The sequence below is a fragment of the Podarcis muralis genome, chromosome 2, assembly GCF_964188315.1.
Source record: "Podarcis muralis chromosome 2, rPodMur119.hap1.1, whole genome shotgun sequence".
NCBI lineage: Eukaryota > Metazoa > Chordata > Lepidosauria > Squamata > Lacertidae > Podarcis > Podarcis muralis.
The window spans coordinates 24018933-24039175 of NC_135656.1; the positions used below are offsets into that span (position 1 = coordinate 24018933).

The 20243-nt window shown below is 44.7% G+C and overlaps 1 protein-coding gene across 4 annotated transcripts in view; it reads left to right on the forward strand.

The window, feature by feature from the left end:
• The window catches only part of AXIN2 (axin 2), a 79125-nt gene extending 59949 nt beyond the window's left edge, over positions 1-19176 (forward strand). For all 4 annotated transcript variants that reach the window (XM_028713211.2, XM_028713191.2, XM_028713221.2 and 1 more), the window contains 7 exons: positions 1983-2123; positions 2511-3019; positions 3262-3453; positions 3776-4006; positions 4830-4925; positions 7847-8014; positions 16308-19176. In XM_028713211.2, coding sequence (XP_028569044.2) covers positions 1983-2123; positions 2511-3019; positions 3262-3453; positions 3776-4006; positions 4830-4925; positions 7847-8014; positions 16308-16434 — 1464 coding nt within the window. In that variant the 3' untranslated portion in view covers positions 16435-19176. The remainder of the gene's footprint in view (positions 1-1982; positions 2124-2510; positions 3020-3261; positions 3454-3775; positions 4007-4829; positions 4926-7846; positions 8015-16307) is intronic.
• Positions 19177-20243: the final 1067 nt, after the last annotated feature.

Below are 20243 nucleotides of genomic sequence, written 5' to 3' on the forward strand. Positions count from 1 at the left end.
GAGGACAATGAATATGGACTTGCCTTCTGGTATGTTTGCACCATGTTGATTAGCTCTGAAGAACTGATATGAAGTGTCCGCCCTCCTACCCATTTTAAGCCACATGAATGGATGGCTAAGAGGAAAATGGGGGGGGGGGACCCTTCTTAAATCTCTCCCCTAACTTCCACAGCTGCTTCCCCCCCCCCCTTTCTTTCTTTTTTTCTAAAAAAAAAAGGATCATGCTTTGCATTTTCTGGTCTGCTCCAGGACGTCAAAGAGAGAGAAACACACCAGGAGAAATCCTGTGTTCATTGAAGTCACTGGGAGTTCTGCTATTTGTTTGAGCAGAGCCAGGAGTTCTACCACCACTTACAACTTCTTGGCAGGAAATAGACATCCCAGCCTCTGCAAAGGAAAGAGGATATTTGTACCAAATATGCGCCTTCCAAAATTAAAATTAAATAAAAAAAACCAGTGTTTTTCCTGCCTCTTGGTTTTCAAGGAAAGCAGCTAATCTGGTTCTATATATTTGGGAAGGTTGGCTTGCCCTCTCCTTTAAAGTACAGAAGGTTTGAGGGAGATGCTGGTGTGATTCTTCTAGCGAGGCATTTCTCTGCAAAACTGTTTACCCAGACAAGTGCTAACCTCTCTTGTCTCATGATTTGTGTAACCAAATCCCTCTCCTTATGTAGTAGAGAAAACATTAGTAGATATATAGGTAGGTAGACTGATAATTTGAGGTGTACGGAGATGTTTTGTTTTTGTGTGCGCTCTCTCTTTATTTATTTATTATATTTCCCTATCCCTTCCATAAAGAAAGTTCTATAGCCTCCGCTTGTAAATTAGATTATTTTGTCCTGGGGCGTGCAAATCGACTTTCTCTGTAAGGCAGTGCTTTGATCAGGGAACTGAATAGAGCCAGCTTGTGTAAGAGTGACAATTTCCAGCAGAGTGGCCTTTTTCTACCCTCACATCATTTCTGAAGCTAAGTGGTTGCAGGAGAGAGAGAGAGAGGCCCCACCTCATCTCATGGGTAGTATGTGAAAGAGCTGGCAGTTCGGCTTTCTGCTTTAAAAAATAAAAATAAAATAAAAATAAAATGTGTGTGCGTGTGCCTGCAGAATTTAAGGGTAAAGGCAAAAAGAAATGGCGGGGGAGTATTTGTGGGGAGATGAGAACAGCGATTGTGGGTGGGTGTGGGTCTTTCCTAGCATCTTTTGGCAGAGATTCTCTCGCCTGCTTTTTTATATTCTACACTTGATTTGGAGATGTTCCCTTTTCCCTTGATAGATCTGCTTGAGGCAGCCACGCTCAGCAGTGTAGCACTGCTTGCCTGCAGCAGCTTCCTTCATTTTCTGTACAAAGAGATGGAGGGCAGGGAGAGGGGGGGAGTGAGAGAGAAAAAGAGAGAGAGAGGGAGATCTAGGACACTGTTGAGACAACACTACCTCAAAGGTGCCCAGTGTGTAGCCAGGAAATAAATTACCAGCACTTCTCTGATCTGCAACCGTTTGACTTCTCTTTTTCTCCCCCCCCCCCCCCCGCTCGGTTCCCTTCCCTCCCCCCCCCCAAACATCTTATTATATTTTTTTTTAATTTCCAACTCCTTTCTGTTTATACTCCACTTTTATTCCTTGAGTTAAAGTCTCTCCCTCCCACCTCGGAGTTTTTCATTTGATGTTTGACAACAGTCTTTGAAGATTTTCTACTTCAGAGTAGTTACTGATGGGCTGGTTGTACTACAGAGAGAACAAGCAGGGTTCCTCGGAGTGCGACCAACTGCTCCTGCCGAAGGCAAGCGCTATTGGGGAGAATGTCACTCCATGAGGCCGCGGCAACGGCTCATAAAAATCCAGAGCAGACCATGCCTGGTTGCGGACTCCTTTTCATCCAAACATGGAGACGCAACCAGCTGAACGGGGCCAGGAATGCCGCATGGGCTGAGCTGCTGAAGCCGCCTGCTAAACATGGCTCGCTGTTTTTGTCCCCGCTCTGTATAGCGAACCCACCGCCTTCCTAAGGAAATGACCCCCGTGGAACCGGCCACCTTCGCAGCCGAGCTCATCTCTCGGCTGGAGAAGCTCAAGCGGGAGCAAGAGACCATGGACTGCTTGGAAGAGAGGCTGCAGCAAATCACAGAGGTAGGTGGATTAACCCGTTCAGGGGCAGACGCCTGCTGGGCGGCACCCTCCCTTGGCTAGGAGGAGGGAGGGAGGGAAGGAGGGGGGTAGCAGAGGCGGGGGTTCAAAGCGGGATGTTAAGAGATGGCAAGACCACAGGGCTTCTTCGTTCCTACTTAGGGGCAAGCTCCCGAAAATGCGAATGATTCCCTCTTCCCGTTTTCACTCCGTGCCTCTTGGTATTTAAAAGACAATAACTGACCTGACCGCCCCCGCCCCCCCTGTAGGTCTGTTATCTCCTCTTCAGGCTGTTAATGCAGAAATGCATAATGTCTGGAGCAGTTTCTCATCCGCTCTGCAGATGGATGGATGGATTGATTGATTGCTCTTTGTGTTTTGCCCTTGAAGGATGAAGAGAAGGAGGGATCTGACGCACCTGTGGGCGCACAGCCTGGCCGAGAGGTTGGGGCCAATCAGCACCCGCAGCACCCCCTTGCCCTCTTGCCCTCCGGCAGCTACGAGGACGACCCTCAGGCAATCCTAGACGACCACCTCTCCCGAGTGCTGAAGACCCCGGGGTGCCAGTCGCCTGGCATGGGCCGGCACAGTCCTCGCGCACGCTCTCCGGACCGCCTCCCCGGGGGCAAGTTGCTCCTTGCGCCGGGCACAGCCTCGATCCCCACAGCCTGCGCCCTCATCGGCAAAGGATTTATCACGAAGCAGACCACCAACCACGTTCACCACCACTACATCCACCACCACACCATTCCCAAGACGAAAGAGCAGATAGAAGCGGAAGCTGCCCAGCGAGTCCAGTGTTTATGTGCCGCCGGGGGCAGTGACTATTATTGCTACTCAAAGTGCAAGGGGCACTCCAAGGGGGTGGACCTCCCTATGGCTCAGCTAGAGCCGTTTGGGTAAGTTTCCTCTGGTGGTTGAGCATGGGGAAGGGCAGGTGTCAAAAACTTGGCTATAGTGCTGTGACTCACGCCGTGCTCTGTAAACAATGGGTAGCTGTTGGTAGTTTATGAAATCGCAAAGAGCTGGGGATTACGGGGGAGAGGAGGAGAGCTGGGTGCTGTGTGTTTCTGGCATAAGCTAGCAGAACGGCAAACAAGCAGCAATCTTAAGTGCTCTTCTCTTTTCTCTCTCACTGAAGCCTCAGCCGAACCGGGACACTACCCAAAAGGAACTGTAAGCTACCAGATGGCATCATTCTGCCAGGCGGGGAAGGAGGAGGGCTCTCCATACCACCAGGAATCCAGCTACCTGGAGGGGAGGCGGACCGCTCTCAGAATGTCTGGCAGTGGATGCTGGAGAGTGAAAGACAATCTAAGCACAAACCCCATAGGTAAATATAAGCTGTCTGCAACACTCTTGCTCCCGGTAAATATTTATCTATTACACAGCTGTCTATTTTTACAATCACTAAAAACAAATGGAGCTCTTTTGCTCCTCCAGTTTAATATGAAAGCTGTTCTGCGGAACCAGAAAAACCACAAAAATGTCATGTTTTTGGCAAGAGCCCCTTTTCATGTTATGACAGACTTTTTCTTTTCTTTCTTTCTTTTTTTTGGGAGAGTGAGTGCACAGAACAGAAGCTGCTATTAAACTCATATTTTCCAGCTTTTATAACCTTGTTCCTTCCCTCTCCCCTGTCTTTTTCTCTGCAGCACACAAAGCACAAAGAAGGCCTACAATTCGGAGTCCACCAGAGGCATGCCTGGCGAGCGCCCGGCCCGTCACCACCTCTGGGGGAACAGCAGCCACCCGCGTGGCGCACAGCCCGCCCACCCTTTCGTCCAGGATCCCGCCATGCCCCCGCTGACGCCGCCTAACACTCTGGCCCAGCTGGAGGAAGCTTGCCGCAGGCTAGCGGAAGTGTCCAAGCCACAGAAACAACGGTAACCTTCCTACAGGTTGGGTGCTGGGGTGCCTCTTTACCGCGCTTACTGCAACATAGGTGCAAAAGGTCTTGAATGTGTGAACATTATCTTCAAAAGTTGAATGCTTTCACATCCTTATCAGCTAGCTGATGGCTTGTGGCAAGAAAATAAAGCAAATCGGGCTATGTTCTTGCAGGCTCGTGTCTGGTGGTCAGTCCTGAGAATGAAAGATGGGAAGCATGTGATGCTAATTCATGTGGTTCATTTAGCCCTCTTGGAGGGGTGACTTGGGGCTGAAGCACAGCGGCCACCTCTTTGCCCCCTCCCCGACCTTAACGTTTTTGTCATTAGGAAGGCTCTTTCCAGTCCAGTTTGAGCTTCATGCAACCCTTTTTAAGATGGAGAAGAAACAAAACTTCTTAACAGCTGTAAAAAAACAACAACAATAGCTTGATTTGTAAATCCCCTTGCAAGTTAATGCCATTTTAGTTTGGCTGTCTTCATCCTAGTGGAAGCTTATGGCACCGCAGGTGATGTGAAGGTCTGGTGGTGCAAAACCACACAAGGCCCAGCCATCAAACGGAACATTGCCTTAGAAATTATAATCTCCCGTTCTTATCATAAACAATTAGAATATTGAACTCTGCCCTTGTTTGTTTTTCTTAAACTTCTTGTGGAAGTGAATCCGGTTACTTGGCCAAAGAGCCTTGCTGTCTTTCACTGGAAAACTCAGGCATAGTTTTAACTGTCTGCCCTGGATATTAGATATACTGGTGGGATTTTGACATCCTTAATCATTCTTCCCTTTCTCTGCTCCCCCTCCCTGCTTTCCAACCTTTAGATGTTCAGCTTCGAGTCAGCCCAGGGATCGCAACCACTTGACTTCTGTACCAGGAGGAAACAGTCCTTTCTGCAATGCAAGCGTAGCGGCAGAAGAGTGAGTATTGCCATATGCAACATCTAGCTTTGGATATCATTCATTACCTTTCAAAACTTGTGTTTTATCAGTGGGGTGGTGCTTTAAAAATGTAATCTTTCCGTGGCAGCTAAAGCCTGGTCTTTCCTCTTTTGATGGGGGTGAAAACAGAACAAAACATTTTTTTTCAAATCTTGTCTTCTGATTTTTTTATTTTTTAAAAAAGCTTGCATTCCTGTAAAGTGGACAAAGATTGGATTAGTCTAATTACAGGATAGTTCTTTTTAACAAGAAATCTGCTACAGTCTAAATAATTAAAGTTTTCTTTCTTACGCTCTTCATCTTATGCAATGAGCAATGTTTGAAGTCCAGGCTAAGCCACCTGACTGTAGCCTTTCATTTTTAATTGGTTGACCTTAAGTCCACCAGCTGTCTGTGCGAGTAGCTTTTTTTCTCTTCCTGAAGCCACTCTACAAAGACTTGGAACAAATTAGGAAGAGTAAATTACTGTGGAGTAACACTTTGTGACCTTTTGACATGCCAAGTCAATGTTGCCTCAGAAGTTGCCTGCATGGCATTCAAAGCGCCATTGCTATTCTGCTGAGTAACTGAGTTGTTTGTTGTTCCCTAAGAGGGTTGCTCTTCCTTGGGAGTCCCAAGGTGTGAGGAGAGCTTAGCTATCTGCTGCTCCTGCCATTGGCTCCACAACATCATGGCTCCAAAAATCTGCTTGACTGTAACTGCATCCCAGAATCTGGTGCAACAGGCAGATCTCTTACCTGGACACAGCAGTTTTTAATATGCATGTGTTGGTACACATAATGAGCAGCTTTCTAATTCACATCAGTGTAGAAGAAAGTATGGTGTTTGTCTTGACACGGAAGTAAATTGGAAACCTCTGCTCATGTGAAGCTTTGGATTTATTTTATTTATTTAGTAAGAGATTGCTATACCATCCTTCTCTCTCTCACACACACACACAAGTCACAGGGCAACTTACGAAATATAAGGCAATATAAAGAATAATAAGCAAAAAGATTTTAAAAAATGCCCATGTATAACTTAATTGACAGCATCATAAAAATGGCTTAACCATTCCACCTCTAAAAGCTTGACAGAAAGAGTGAGTTCTTATCTGCTGTCTAAAACAATATAAAGTTGGGAGGGCATTCCACAGATGTGGAGCCACCACCAAAAAGGCTTGTGTGTGTGTGTGTGTGTGTGTGTGTGTGTGTGTGTGTAGACAAGATTGTATTCCACATGGTTGTAGAGGCTTGGAAATCAAGTTAGTTGATTTCCAGAGGGATAACCATGTTAGTCTGTTGCATTAAAAACAAGGAGATCATTGATAAAATGCAACAAATTGGTAAAATGCAGTTCAAAACACATAGATGAAGGCTTAAAAATCTAACCACTGCTGAAAGAAAGTCCAGAAATTCAGCATGGAAAAATACAGAAGCTTTACAGGCAACTAGTTTCAGAAGATGTTCTCCATCAATTTATATTATATTTATATTCAGCAATCCATGGAGAATAACACTGCAGTTTCTTAGTTGGTTCTGACTGAGTTTAATTTTTCATCCATAATACCTGAATGACCACCTTTCCCCATATGTTTTGGCCCAGATCCTGCGCTCATAATCCTGGACCCTTCTTGTTGTGCCCCCTTCATAAGAGGTCCGGAGGGCACCATTGCATATCTTTAGGTGCAAGGCAAAAAAAATTCCTCTACAGCCAGGCCTTTGGTCTTTAACTATCTGTGGCCTTTTAGAAGTGGGCAAGATGTTTTTAATGTATTTCTCATAATTCACCTGTATACAGTTTAGTTCCTAAAAAGTCTTTCACAGTCCTGAGAGCTCAGTAATTCAGCTAAGCTCCCCAAAGGAACAAACACTCTAGTTGTCTATGGCAAAGTGAACCTGGCTGAGAAGTGGCTAGAAGGCACCTCAGCCAGACTCCATCCATGTAGTTGAACTGAACCATTGCATACATGGGGAGGGCTAAAGCTCCAGCGCTCAACTTCCCCCATTTGGCCTATTCTATTGGTTTTTGGAAATGGACAGCAGGGTTGTTGTTGCTTTTAGGTTGATAAAGGAATGACTTGACTTGACCAAGCTCATACAACATATAAACAACAAATTAGATGTGGGAATGAGACTGACATCGTGTTGCCCTGTGGACCAAATTGACTCAAGCCTATAAAGCAGGGATGAGACACCTGTGGGCCTCCGGATATTTCTGGACATTTCTCATCATCCCTGCCCATTGGCCATGATGGCTGGAGCAGATGGGTATCGGCGTATGGAGGATGACAGGCAATATCAGAAGGTGGGGTGGGGCAATGGCACTCACCTGACCCCCAGTTGCCTCTGTTGTTGCTGCGTATTGGAACAGAGAGGGGGAGGTTGGCAAGGTGCAAAAGCAGCAGGTTAGTTCCACTAGTTTGCACTGCACCAGCCTCACTTCTGCCTTGCAACAGCTACATGGGCAACAGCAGGTTAGGCGAGTGCCTGCCCCCCCCCCACTACCATCCACTATTGGCCACAGGTTCTACAACCCCAACTGTAAATCTTTAGGCCACCAAATATGTTCAGTGGCTAGTTTGAGATTTTTACATGGGTTTCAGGTTGGCAGTTAAGCTTGTGCATTTCCGGGTTCAATACTCCACAAAGTATGCTGGTCCTGCCCCTTAGCTTTAATGCTCTGTGTTTAAATGCAAACCCCATTCCTCTAACCATCCACTGGTAATGTTTATCAGGCATGGAGACTTTCAGAGTTTGGTGTACTAACAGATATCAAGCTTATGCGTTTATTTTACTACCCAGCTGCTATAGGTGGTTAGCTTGACTATATATGCTCCTCATGAAGTTGTGCTCTCTGACTATGGCATAAATGCTTTCTAAATAATGTCTATTTCTTTCCTCCCTTCTTTTATGTTTCAGTCACAAAGAACCAAAGAAACTCCCTGTTGCTCACTCTTCCCAGCCTAGTGAGTTGGTTGTCACTTATTTTTTCTGTGGAGAGGAAATTCCCTATAGGAGGATGTTAAAGGCCCAGAGCCTGACACTTGGGCACTTTAAAGAGCAGCTGAGCAAGAAGGGAAATTATAGGTAAGCATATTTGTGGTTTCTTTCTTCTTCTTCTTCTTCCCTTGTGTTTGCAGAGACCGTGTGCCAAAATAACCAAAGAGATATTTCTAAGCATCCTCCCACAAGGAAAGGCTTTTGATGGTTGGCTGCAACTTTGCTCACTAGTCTGAGTTTCTGCTGTCCTCTTTGTATTTACCCACCAAACCAATAGTAGTTAAGAGGTGGATTGGTTGCTCCAGCAACCAGACTAGGCCTCACCGGGTGGATAGACTATATAACGATGTTGCTAGCACAGTTTCCTTTCACAAGCGGATGAGCCACAGTCTTGCGTAATAGGTCTTCATTCATTCTGAGTTCATTCCCTGGCTATTGCTGCTGCCTTAGAAGTGTTTCTGGTTTTGTTTGTAACAAGTAATTTGATTTCCCTGCAATCGATTGCTCTGTAGATAATTATTCCCTCTTTGCAGTTTGCAAAATGTAAATAATCAGCTTCAGAGTAATCAGCTGCTGAGGGGTAGTAATGTTTATTGCGCATGTAAGTGCTTCCTACGAGATCACAGCTATGTGCCTCTATTTGCAAGGGAGGTGATAGCATCTGAAGTGTGTTCTTCCTTTGGTTAGTTGATTCTGGGGTTTGTTTTGCACAAGGCTATGTAAGCAACTAAGCCTTAAATCAAAGTCCTGCTTGCCCATGGAAACAGACTAAAATGATAAACCCTAATTTGTGAACAGAAATAAGCCACTTTGATTTATTGTACTGCTCCAGACATTGTTGGACCACCACCAACCATCAGCCCCAGTCAGCATGCCCAATGGTCAGGGGTGATAGGGGTGCAGTCCAGCAGCATTTGCCATCAGAGGAGAGGCAGGAAGCAATCCAGGATAGGGCCTTTTGCTGTTACTGCCTGAGGAATGCATGCTCTAGGGAGGCTTGCCTGGCAACCAGCTCTGTCTTTATCCTTTTGCCCTGCTTTTTTCTTTTGATTCCTCCAGGTTTTTAGCACATTGTAGCTTTACTCTGATGTTTTTTATCTGGCTTCTATAGCCATTTGTTGGTTATCACTCTGGGTTGTTTTTGGTGTTTTTTTTAAAATCACTCTGAATCGCTTTGAATCTGGTGCCCATACCAGATGGAAAGCAGAATATAAACGTGTGAAATTACAGCATATAAAGTCCATCCCTACGGGGCAGCACATATGCTACCAAAGTGGTGTGTTTGCTGATGGGAATGCGAACTAAAACTCTCCAAGGGGCAACCAGCATGTGGCAGGCAGTATCCATGTGGTTTGAGCTGCCAGTGCTTTTCTTCCTTGGTTCCTCAGCCTGAAAATGACAGATTTCTCTGTATGGACAGCTGTTGTGCAAGTGCATGCATAGCTCAGTTGGTTTGAGCGTGGTGCTGATAATGCCAAGGTTGCAGGTTTGGTCCCCGTAAAGGACAGCTGCATATTCCTGCATTGGCAGGGGATTAGTACCAGATGATCCTGAGGATTCTATCCAACTCTACAATTCTGTGAAGTGGTGGCTGAACGCACCATTGTGCATTTTGGGTTCCTGGTAGCATTGGGAATCACAGGTGGGGAGAATGCTGCTTCACTCAGGCCCTGTTTGTGGGCTTCCTACAGGCATCTGGTTGGCTACCATGAGAGCAGAATGATGGCCTAGATCAGGGGTTGTCAACCTGGTCCCTCCCGCCCACTAGTGGGCTTTTCAGGATTCTAGGTTGGCGGTAGGGGGGGTTCTATGGCACAAGCTGAATCCTCCTTCCATCGAGCACTGGTGGGCGGTAAGGAAATTTTACCATCAAGAAAGATGCATTAGTGAGCAGTAGGTATAAAAAGGCTGACTACCCCTGGCCTATGGGACGCGGGTGGCGCTGTGGGTTAAACCACAGAGCCTAGGATTTGCCAATCAGAAGGTCGGCGGTTCGAATCCCCGCGACTGGGTGAGTTCCCGTTGCTCAGTCCCTGCTCCTGCCAACCTAGCAGTTTGAAAGCACGTCAAAGTGCAAGTAGATAAATAGGTACTGCTCTGGCGGGAAGGTAAACAGCGTTTCCGTGCACTGCTCTGGTTCGCCAGAAGCGACTTAGTCATGCTGGCCACATGACCCGGAAGCTGTATGCCAGCTCCCTCGGCCAATAAAGCGAGATGAGCACCGCAACCCCAGAGTCGGTCATGACTGGACCTAATGGTCAGGGGTGCCTTTACCTTTACCTTACCCCTGGCCTAGATGGTACATTCAGCTGATCAAGCAGAGCTCTCATGTAAACTGGATTGTAGAACTCAATGAACATAGGCCCTTTTTTCACTGTGATGTCCAGTCTGCTGATGCCAGTTTTACGGAATGGATCTATGCTCCGCACCACCAATCTGAGTGTAGGCTTTTTGTAAATTGCCTTAATATGTTTTCATGATGAGCATAGAGGAAAGCATAGTAGGGCCTGCATCTCTTGTACATAGCAAACATAGGCCCAGATTAAACTAATCTGGTGTGCTAGTGGATGCTGGCTCAAGGGCTCCTGCTAGCACAATGGGGCTTCCCCCTCCCCTCCAAATCCAGGGTTTGAAACACTTTCTTTTACAATTACAAACAAAATGTTTAAGACAAGGTGTTCATCTATTTACTCCCCCTTCCACCAAATTATTTCTAAAAGTGTGCAACAGGAAAACCTTTATGTAAGGCTATGTACAGTATCCCATCATTACAATTCCTGTATTAAGTCCTCATCTGTCAACTGCGAGTGCAATTCTCACATACAAGAGCCAGATGCATCTCTGCCTCTTGGAAGGCACTCCCATTGTCACAAGAGAAGGATGACGGCTCTGATGCCTCTTTTGATTATGGCCTTCCTCTTGTTGGAGTAGTTGGAATACACCTGCCTCTGTCCTCTTTAACAGGCCTCAAAAGGACTGGAAGCGGGAGAAAGTAGAGAGTGACAAAATTTCGTTGCCGTTCAATTCACGCTGCTGGGGGACGACAACCCCAAAACACCTTAATAAATTCAATTGTTTATTATTGTCTGGATGAACTGTAACTTTTAATAGACCAGATACAATAATTATATGGTAGACCGATATACGTAATGCATAAAGTTACAAAGTGACTTTTGATATGCAAAGTAGTTCATTCCCCCCATTCCCCTCCAGATTTCCCTTCTTTCCTGACAAAACCCTCCCTTCTCCAATGACTTCAGAATTTCCAGAATTTTTTAGATCTCTTAAGTAGACACAAAGCCAGGAGCCTTGAATTTGCCTACTGTGCATATTATGGAAGTCAGTGATGGGAAAATCAGGACCTCTGAAGAACTCCTAGAATGAAACTAATGATGCTTAGCTGAGGTTGTTACCATTCCTATAGGACAGGGGTCACCAAGGTTTACCTCACCTGGGCCGGTTCACTCCAGCGGAGATCCCTTCGTGGGCCGGATTATGTGCGCGCGCCTGCAATTTCCGGCATCTGTGCATGTGCAGACGCGATTTCTGGCGCTGTGGAAGCGAGTCCCCACGCCACGCTGTGCCGGTTTAGCACAGTGCGGGGGGGGCTCGCTGATCGCTGAGCGGGTGGCTCGGTTCAGGGGCGGCTCGGGGGCCGGTTAAACGACCCCCATGGGCCGCTTGTGGCCCATGGGCCTTAGGTTGCCGACCCCTGCTATAGGATCACGCTGTAACTGTGGTTAGAGCATTTTAAAGTGACAGATAACTTTGGGGTTTTTATTTCTTTGACTTTTGTACGCAATGTGTACAAAAGGAGCTGAAGCCAAAGACCAGTGGGGAGATGGATGGATGGATGGATGGATGGATAGATAGATAGATAGATAGATAGATAGATAGACAGACAGACAGACAGACAGACAGACAGACAGACAGACAGACTGTACAAGATTCCTCCCTCAATATATTTTGAGGGGGGGACTCTTGTACAGACCCAAGGTGAAACTAATTATCTGAATGTGTTGCTCCCTCAGGGAATCATTTTGATCCAAGCTTTGATTATTATTATTTGGGGGTGGGTGGGTTGGGGGGAGAAGAGGGGGATGAAGAGCGAAGCTGCAGGTGACCTTCAAGGAACAGGGCCATATATACTGCCCAGAGTTGCAGGCATTGCTGAGGGGAAGGATTGGCTTGGTTGCTCTGGTCACATCTGGCATTGATTTTGTTCCAAGGCACACTTAATAAGCATGTCTTTGAAGCCTGTGCCTTTCATTTTTAACACACAAAGGCATGCATAAATGGTTGACACTCAAAATTCTTTATTGAACGAGTCAGTCTGCAACAACGTAGGTAACTCTGGTTTCTGCTGGGGTACTGAGGCGGTGTGAACTCAGGGGTGGGTATGTGCCTTTGTTGATTTGTTTTTAGGGGAAATATTAGGAGGCGATTTAATAGTTTTGGAGTTTCTCTCTCTCCCAACACACACACACACACACACACACACACACACACACACACACACACACACTATCAGAAGCATGCCCTTACACTTAACAAACACACAGTCTCTCTCTCTTCTCTCTCTCTCTCATTCACTCTGCGTAGTGTTGGGTAACATGGCAGTAGTTCAGAAAAAGAGCAGTAACTCCAAGCCTTGTAGACTGTATGGGTGCCAGATGTAGAAAAAGCGCGGGGGGGGGGGGGAGACATGCAGCAGAAGAGGGGGAGAGAAAGAAAGCAAACCTTGCCACATTTTTTCAAAAAGTGTTTCAATGGAGAGAGTTCCCCCCCCTCCACAAGCAAGTAAGGACCTCCTGATGTGTTTTAAGAGGTTGTGTGTGTGTGTGGGGGGGGGAGATATTAGTTTGCATTATCCCTCACCAAACCCCCCTTCCCCCCCCCCCTTTGCACTTCTCTGTGAGAAATAAGGTTGTAGTTATGGAAAAGGTCAGCGTGTGGAGCTCCCCCCATCCTTTTTTTCTTTCTTTCAAGAAAATAAAAATGTGGCGTTCAAACAAAGAATTTTGTCAACGCTGCCAGAGTTTTAAGATCAAGGGGGAAGTTATTGCTACAGCTGTTTATCCTCTTGGAAAGGAGGAGATAAAACGGAGTGAAAGTCCTTTTGTGCCTCATTCAAAGTCCCCCCCCCCCCCTCCTCATTTTTCCTCTCTGGCCTGCTAGCTTGAGGGATTCTAGAAGGAAGTTTCATTGTATTTTGGTTTTGGATCAGCAAAAGGAAGGCTGGTCGGTGGGAGAATTTTGGGCTCTTCAGAAGTAAATGGATTTTGTTACATCCATGGGTTCATCTGAAAGTGACAAAAAAAAGTCCTATGACTGAACAGTTTTCCTTTTCTAACTTGATTAAGAGACCCATCTTGTTATCTCCCTAATCAAAGTCAGATAAATAAAACCTCCTGTCAGATAAACCAGTCTCTTGTTGGTATGTTCAGAGGTCTTAAATATCAAAGCAAAAACGGGTGCTCCAGTAGATCCCTAGCCAAAGAAAGTTGCTTTATAAGAGGGAATTCAAAGTTGAGGGGACACTTTAAAAAAATGGTAAAAAATGTGACTAAGCTGCCTTTCCTTTGAATATACTTAGTTACTTTAAAACTTGGGTGGTGCTTGTTGGTGTTTTCCCCTTAAGGCTGATCGGATAAGAATATTTCCTTGCCTGTGACTGCATGGCAAAAGAGAGCTCCTTGGAAGAGGGCGAGAGATCAGCTTGGGTGCAAGGAGTGGTGTGTGTGTGTGTGTGTGTGTGTGTGTGTGGTAGTAGACAAGCAGGCTCCCTAAATGCTAACCCTCTGAATGGAAGGCCTTCATTTTGTGCATATGCAATTAAGCAGCCTGAGAAGGAAGAATGCTGGAAGGGGGGATAAAAGGAACCTTTAATCAAGAAGCTGAACGGTCTAATTCAGGATAATAGAGGGGTCCTTACTGTTTGACACAAGAGGGGAAGGGGCGCTATTTTTTTATTTTTTTTGTCTGCATGAGCACTGGCTTCGTGATCTAACGATCCCAAGCCTGAAGAAAGGGAAAGCGGGACGCTCCTGCTTGACCTTTCTGTGTCAAATATTGCAATCTAAGCCAAGATTGCTCATTACGCAGGGGGCCACTCGGAAATATCGAAGCAGAGATGTAGCAATCTCTGTCCTTTTTTTAAAGTGTTGTTCTGTTTTTGGATGTTCTTCTTTGGAATGTGTCAGCAGTTTGGAGCTTTGACTAAAAAAGAAAAAGGAAAAACAACAACAACAGGCCTCAAATGAAATATTCCCGGTTTTACAATGTGTAACTTTTCTCTCTTCTTCAAAATCCACTTTAGTAGAAGTCTCAAAATTGTAGGTGCGGCGCTCTATAAGGTTTAGTCATATGGCTAAATCGGAAATAATGGGTTTTGTTTTGGATTTTTATTTCCTTAAATCAGATGCTTGGCCAGGGAGAAACTTTGCAATCCTGCTGCCAATATCTGTAAGTGGTTTAAATAACTGTCCCAAAGGTGCCTCCTCTTTCAAAAAAAAAAAATATTAAATGGTATATTCAATTTGCCTTTTTGCCCTTCTTTTGTTTTTTCAAGAGCTTTCCACTTAAGTTGCATTTATATGTCCAGAGTGTGATATGTCCAGTCTAAATCGTGTAGATCTTTGAGCTGTGGAAGCTTAGCTTGCTTGGGGGGGGGGGGCAGTGAACTGCTGTAGGGCCTGTTCTCATGGAGACTGGTTTGTCAAAATATATGCAGTTGAGCAAAGTCAGTGGTGCTGGTCTCACAAATGATAAAAGACCATATCGTGGGCGTTGATATAAACCCAGGGGTCAGCAACCTTTTTCAGCCATGGGCCGGTCCACCGTCCCTCAGACTATATTTTGGGGGGAAAATATGAACGAATTCCTATGCCCCACAAATAACCCAGAGATGCATTTTAAATAAAAGCACACATTCTACTCATGTAAAAACACCAGGCAGGCCCCACAAATAACCCAGAGATGCATTTTAAATAAAAGGGCACATTCTAAAAACCACACTGATTCCCAGACCGTTTGTGGGCCGGATTAAGAAGGTGATTGGGCCGCATCTGGCCCACGGGCCTTAGGTTGCCTACCCCTGATATAAACTGAGGGGGTAAGCCAGACATTTCCTGATATTTGAGAACCATGGTGCTGCAATCACCTTGTTGTGGTCGGAATTGAACTTGCACTTCCAAGTTCCAGTAAAGCAGATTTACCTCCCATTTCAGGGCTTCAGTTCACTGACTCTTCTTTCCCATCTGTTTGTACACAAAGATTTATAGAGCACTTAATCACATTATGCACAAGTTGTGCCCACGACTTACAAGAGGGTTACGTTCTGGGGATCACACCTAAAGCCATAATTAAGGTAAAGGCAAAGGGACCCCTGACCATTAGGTCCAGTCGTGGCCGACTCTGGGGTTGCGGCGCTCATCTCGCTTTATTGGCCAAGGGAGCTGGTGTACAGCTTCTGGGTCATGTGGCCAACGTGACTAAGCCGCTTCTGGCGCACCAGAGCAGTGCACGGAAATGCCGTTTACCTTCCCACTGGAGTGGTACCTATTTATCAACTTGCACTTTGACGTGCTTTTGAACTGCTAGGTGGGCAGGAGCAGGGACCGAGCAACAGGAGCTCACCCCGTCGTGGTGTCTCTTTTGTAACCATAATGTGTGCCTTTAGGGTGAATCATATGGATAACTAACCTGAGAGTTAACAACATTATAAGATGTAGCAATGCTTTTGGGGAAGAGTGCGTTGAGGATCATATTGATGTACTATGTCAAAGAAGCAGTCAGGTAATGCCAGCCTGTGGCAAATGGATCACAATTTGATCACAAGATGAGCTAATGTCCATTTGCCTTAGATGCCTTTATAAAAGGGGCTTGGAAGGGGTGGAATTCACAGAGTGTAGGGTTGATCAATGGTGGTAGCCAAATTCAGAGGCACTGTGCTGTTGAATATTAGTTGCTCGGTCCAGTTGGGTGTTCTGTTGATCTCCTACCTTGCAAGAGGATGCTGAAAGCAATTGGAAGGCAGCAGATTATGGCTGCTGAACCTCATCTTTGGTTTGATCCAGCAGGTTGCTTTCAATCTGCTTGTGAGCTTCCCACAGGAAGCTGGTTGGCCGCTGTGAGAACAGGATCCTGGACTTAGATGGGCCATTGGGCCTTCTAATGTTATGTTCGGTGTTCTTTGTCTCAATTCTGCCATAGCTACCCATGAAAACATAAGATTTTGGTGTTTGGGCAAGGGGTCTTGGGCTCTTATGACATTCTGGATATAGAATGTTGGGTGGGTGCTTGCTACAGACACTTTCAAAAACAGCAATTCCAAAATGCTCTTCATTTATTTTGCATCTGTTGATCTTATTGATTCCAGGTATTACTTCAAGAAGGCAAGCAAAGAGTTTGACTGCGGTGCAGTTTTCGAAGAAATCTGGGACGACGACACTGTTCTGCCAATGTACGAAGGAAGAGTCCTTGGGAAAGTGGAGAGGATTGACTGATATATTGACTGGCTGGCATTGTCTGTGTGAGTGTGTTTTAAGGAGACAATAAGCTAAAAGACGCTGGCTTTTGGACAAAACCACCAAACAAAGCTTTTGAAGGAAGGTTGGAACCAATGAAGAAAAAGCAACACAGACAAATTAAGGTCTATGAAGACTTCGCCAAATCAGCCTTACATTATTATTTTTTTAAAAAAGGTGTCTGTTGAGCTGGGTGCAAGGATGTTAACAACCCCGAACTATTTATTGAAAACATGACCACTCTGGGTTTTTGAAGATGCAGACCATGTTTTGAAAGACTTCCATATATAATATATGGCTTCCTGGGGATCCCAAACCTTATGGACTAAGAGAAACTGTGTATAGCTTACCTTACAGTAATCCTTATTGATATTTATTGAACAGTCTGGTTTTTTCCCTTAAGTCCAGTTTATGGACATGCTGCTTTAAACAATGGAGAGAAGAGAAGATGTGATATGGAAAAAAGGGGTGGTTTTATATTTTATTATTTACTTTGTTTCCACTATCTAAATCATTAGAATTTTGTCTTTTATTAAGAAGAAAAGTAAAGTGAATTCATTTCTGCCACCTTAGAAAACAAGCTGGAATCATGTTATGTCCAGCATTCTTCCTCCAGCTGTTTTTTTTCTTGGAGGAAAAGGGGAGGAAGAGGGAATATTGTTGTACACATTTGCTCTTCTAAAAATTGGTAGATTTTGAATCAATGCTGCTCTGTTTGTTAGGTCTGGTTCAGATGTATAATACTTGGTTGCCTATCAGTGGTTAGGAGATCAGGATCACACCATAGACTGTTACATTCTTCGTCCTGCTCCCTTTCCCCATGAATCCTCTTTTGAGTATAACCACAGTAAAGGTAAAAGGTAAAGGACCCCTCAATGGTGAAGTCCAGTAAAAGACAACTATGGGGTGTGGCGCTCATCTGCAGACAGCTTTCCGAGTCATGTAGCCAGCATGACTAAACCGCTTCTGGCGCAGCGAAACACTGACGGAAGCCAGAGCGCACGGAAACACCGTTTACCTTCCTGCCACAGTGGTACCTATTTATCTACTTGCGCTGGTATGCTTTCGAACTTCTAGGTTGGCAGAAGCTGGGACAAAGCAACGGGAGCTCACCCCATCGTGGGGATTTGGACCGCCAACCTTCCGACTGGCAAGCCCAAGAGGCTCAGTGGTTTAGACCACAGCGCTCCCCACGTAACCACAGTACAGGGTTATATCTGCCCTGATGGTAATGCTAGCTGTGATTATGTTTAGAAGAGTTTGCTCAAGCCTGCTTCCAATCATGGTTGTGAAGTTTGGTTTGAAGCTCACCATGGCTACCATTCATGATGGTCCAAAGGAATGCTGCACCTTGGTGAGCTTGGGGAAAATTCACTGCAGGAGAGGACGATGAATGAATACACAAGCCCATAGGTGTTCCTGACCCCCCTAACCATGGGCAGATTGAGAATGTTGGCTCTGCACCAGACCTAGCAGTGTTCTCATGGGATTAATATAACAGCTACAGGGGGTAATAACAATATATGGGTCTTATCAGTCAGTTTCTGTGGTAAGAATATACAGTTGTCTGTATTTTTGTAGCATTGCAGTATGCAATGCATTGCATTGCTTCCAGTGTCTTCAGCAAAGCATCCTATAGCAAGTCCCCAAGTGTAGAATTATGAAGTTCATGCAGACCCAAATGGTTCATATAGTCCAGTTTTATGAAAAGCGGTACATGAAACCATCCAGTTCACATAAACACCAGTTTAGCCAGATCACACACACAACTTTGGTCTCCAGCTGTTTTTGGACTACAGTTCCCATCATCCCTGACCACAGCTCCTGCTAGGGATGATGGGAGTTGTATTCCAAAAACAGCTGGAGGCCTAAGTTTGGGAAACCCTGAATAGAATGTTTTTCAACGAAATCAGTGATGCTTTTTTATTTATTTATTTGAAGAAATGTAGTCACATTTTCGGTAGTGGTACTTTTCTGTATGGTAAACTGTATTTAATAGGCCAAACCGTCAAAATGTATGGTGCCCCATCCCATTCCATTATAGCAAATGGAAGCTAGTGCCCTGTTCAATCCTGCGTAGCTTGCTTCCAACTTTCTAGATGATGAAATTACGGCTCCCCATAATAAAAGATTCCACTGAGCTATATAAGGGCAACAGAGTCTCTCGCTTTGGGTGTGTCGTTGTTCAAACTATCAAATACATCCTCTAATTGGATTGTGTGTATTGTGGCAAAAAAATTTTTTTTAAAAAAGGGCCACCTGCCCACCCCGAAAACACATTTTATTTCTATTGTGTTTTGCTTTTAATTGGTGCATTGTATGCCAACGTTACATTTCTTTTGTATAATACGTCTGTATATAGTGTAGGAAAGAATGTGATGCGAAAACGCTATTAATACACTATCTCTAGTGTGTGTTTTTAAGAAAAACACTTCAATCAGTACAGTACCTGTGCCTACATGGTGTTAATATGCCATGTTACGCCCTGTGTTCAGGGTCCAAACTCTTCCCTTCTTTGTGTAAAGGGGTTTATGTATAATATATTTTATGCCTTTTTACTACAAGTCCTTGTACTTTATGACTTTTGCCATGACATTTGTTCTACTTATACTGTAAATTATGCATTATAAAGAGTTTCATTTAAAGAAAAAAAATTACTTGGTACAATAATTATTGTAATTAAGAGATGTAGCCTTTATTAAAATTTTTATATTTTTCAAATTAATATAATCTTTCCCCCCTTTTTTTGTTCTGGTTTTTTAATCTAAGGGTCTTTATGTTTTTGCTTATTAGAGCAAGTTTTAACCATCGATACCATCCTGAATCCAAAGAAATACATTCCTAGGAGTTTCATTTTAAGAACTTTGTTGCGTGGGAAGGGAGACTAAAAGGAAAATGCAAGGGGTCGAATTGAGTGGTGGGTTAATTAACTGGGAGTGAAGAAATCTTAAGTAAGTTATCATCTTTAGACAGCTGTCCTAAGATCACTGAATCTCAAACCACAGGAATCCAGGCAATTTTGGGAGTTTAAAACATTCTAAGTTTGAAAAGTTGAAGTAATGAAAGTTGAAATCTCAAGTGGTTTTACAATGAACCTTAATTTAGCCTTGAGACCCTGGATGCCAGGAAAACATGGCTCATTTTGCCTTCAGGCAAAGAAGAGAGTGTCTTTGAGCATATGCAGGGTTCTATTTCCTCTCAGTTTAAATGTTTTGATATTATCTTACTAATAGTAGCTAACGTAAGTATCTACAGTCACCTCCTATGTATCTGAAAGCAGAGGGACTAGGACGAAACATGTCGTTATGGGCAGACTCGAGTCACAGCACATTAAGCCTTGAAAAGTCTGTGTGGGTAACCGTCAAAGCAGAAATAACTAGACCCTAGGCATAGATTAAATCAACGTGTATCACATCATATAAGAGGTCTTCAGGGCAAGGTTTGAGGCAGTGCTGGGAGAAAAATGGTGGCTCTCTTGAGTAACTCAGCCCCATTAATGCTCATTAACACAAAGGTGACCTTGTCAAAAAGGTATATAGACCGGGTGTCCCACTTCAGTAAGAAGCTAAACAACACTTACCTTACAGTCCCCGCTGAAGAGAGTGACTTCTGAAGTCAAGAGGAGCTTCTGACGTTGTCACAATGTGCAGCAATGGTAAAATCCAGAGAACCTCTTACTGTAGAGGGTTTTTGTTTACTTCCAGACATGGTCCTAGGCAGTTTTCCCCCAAACTTGGGTCTTCAGCAGCTTTTGGACTACAATTCCCATCGTCCTTGACCACTGATCC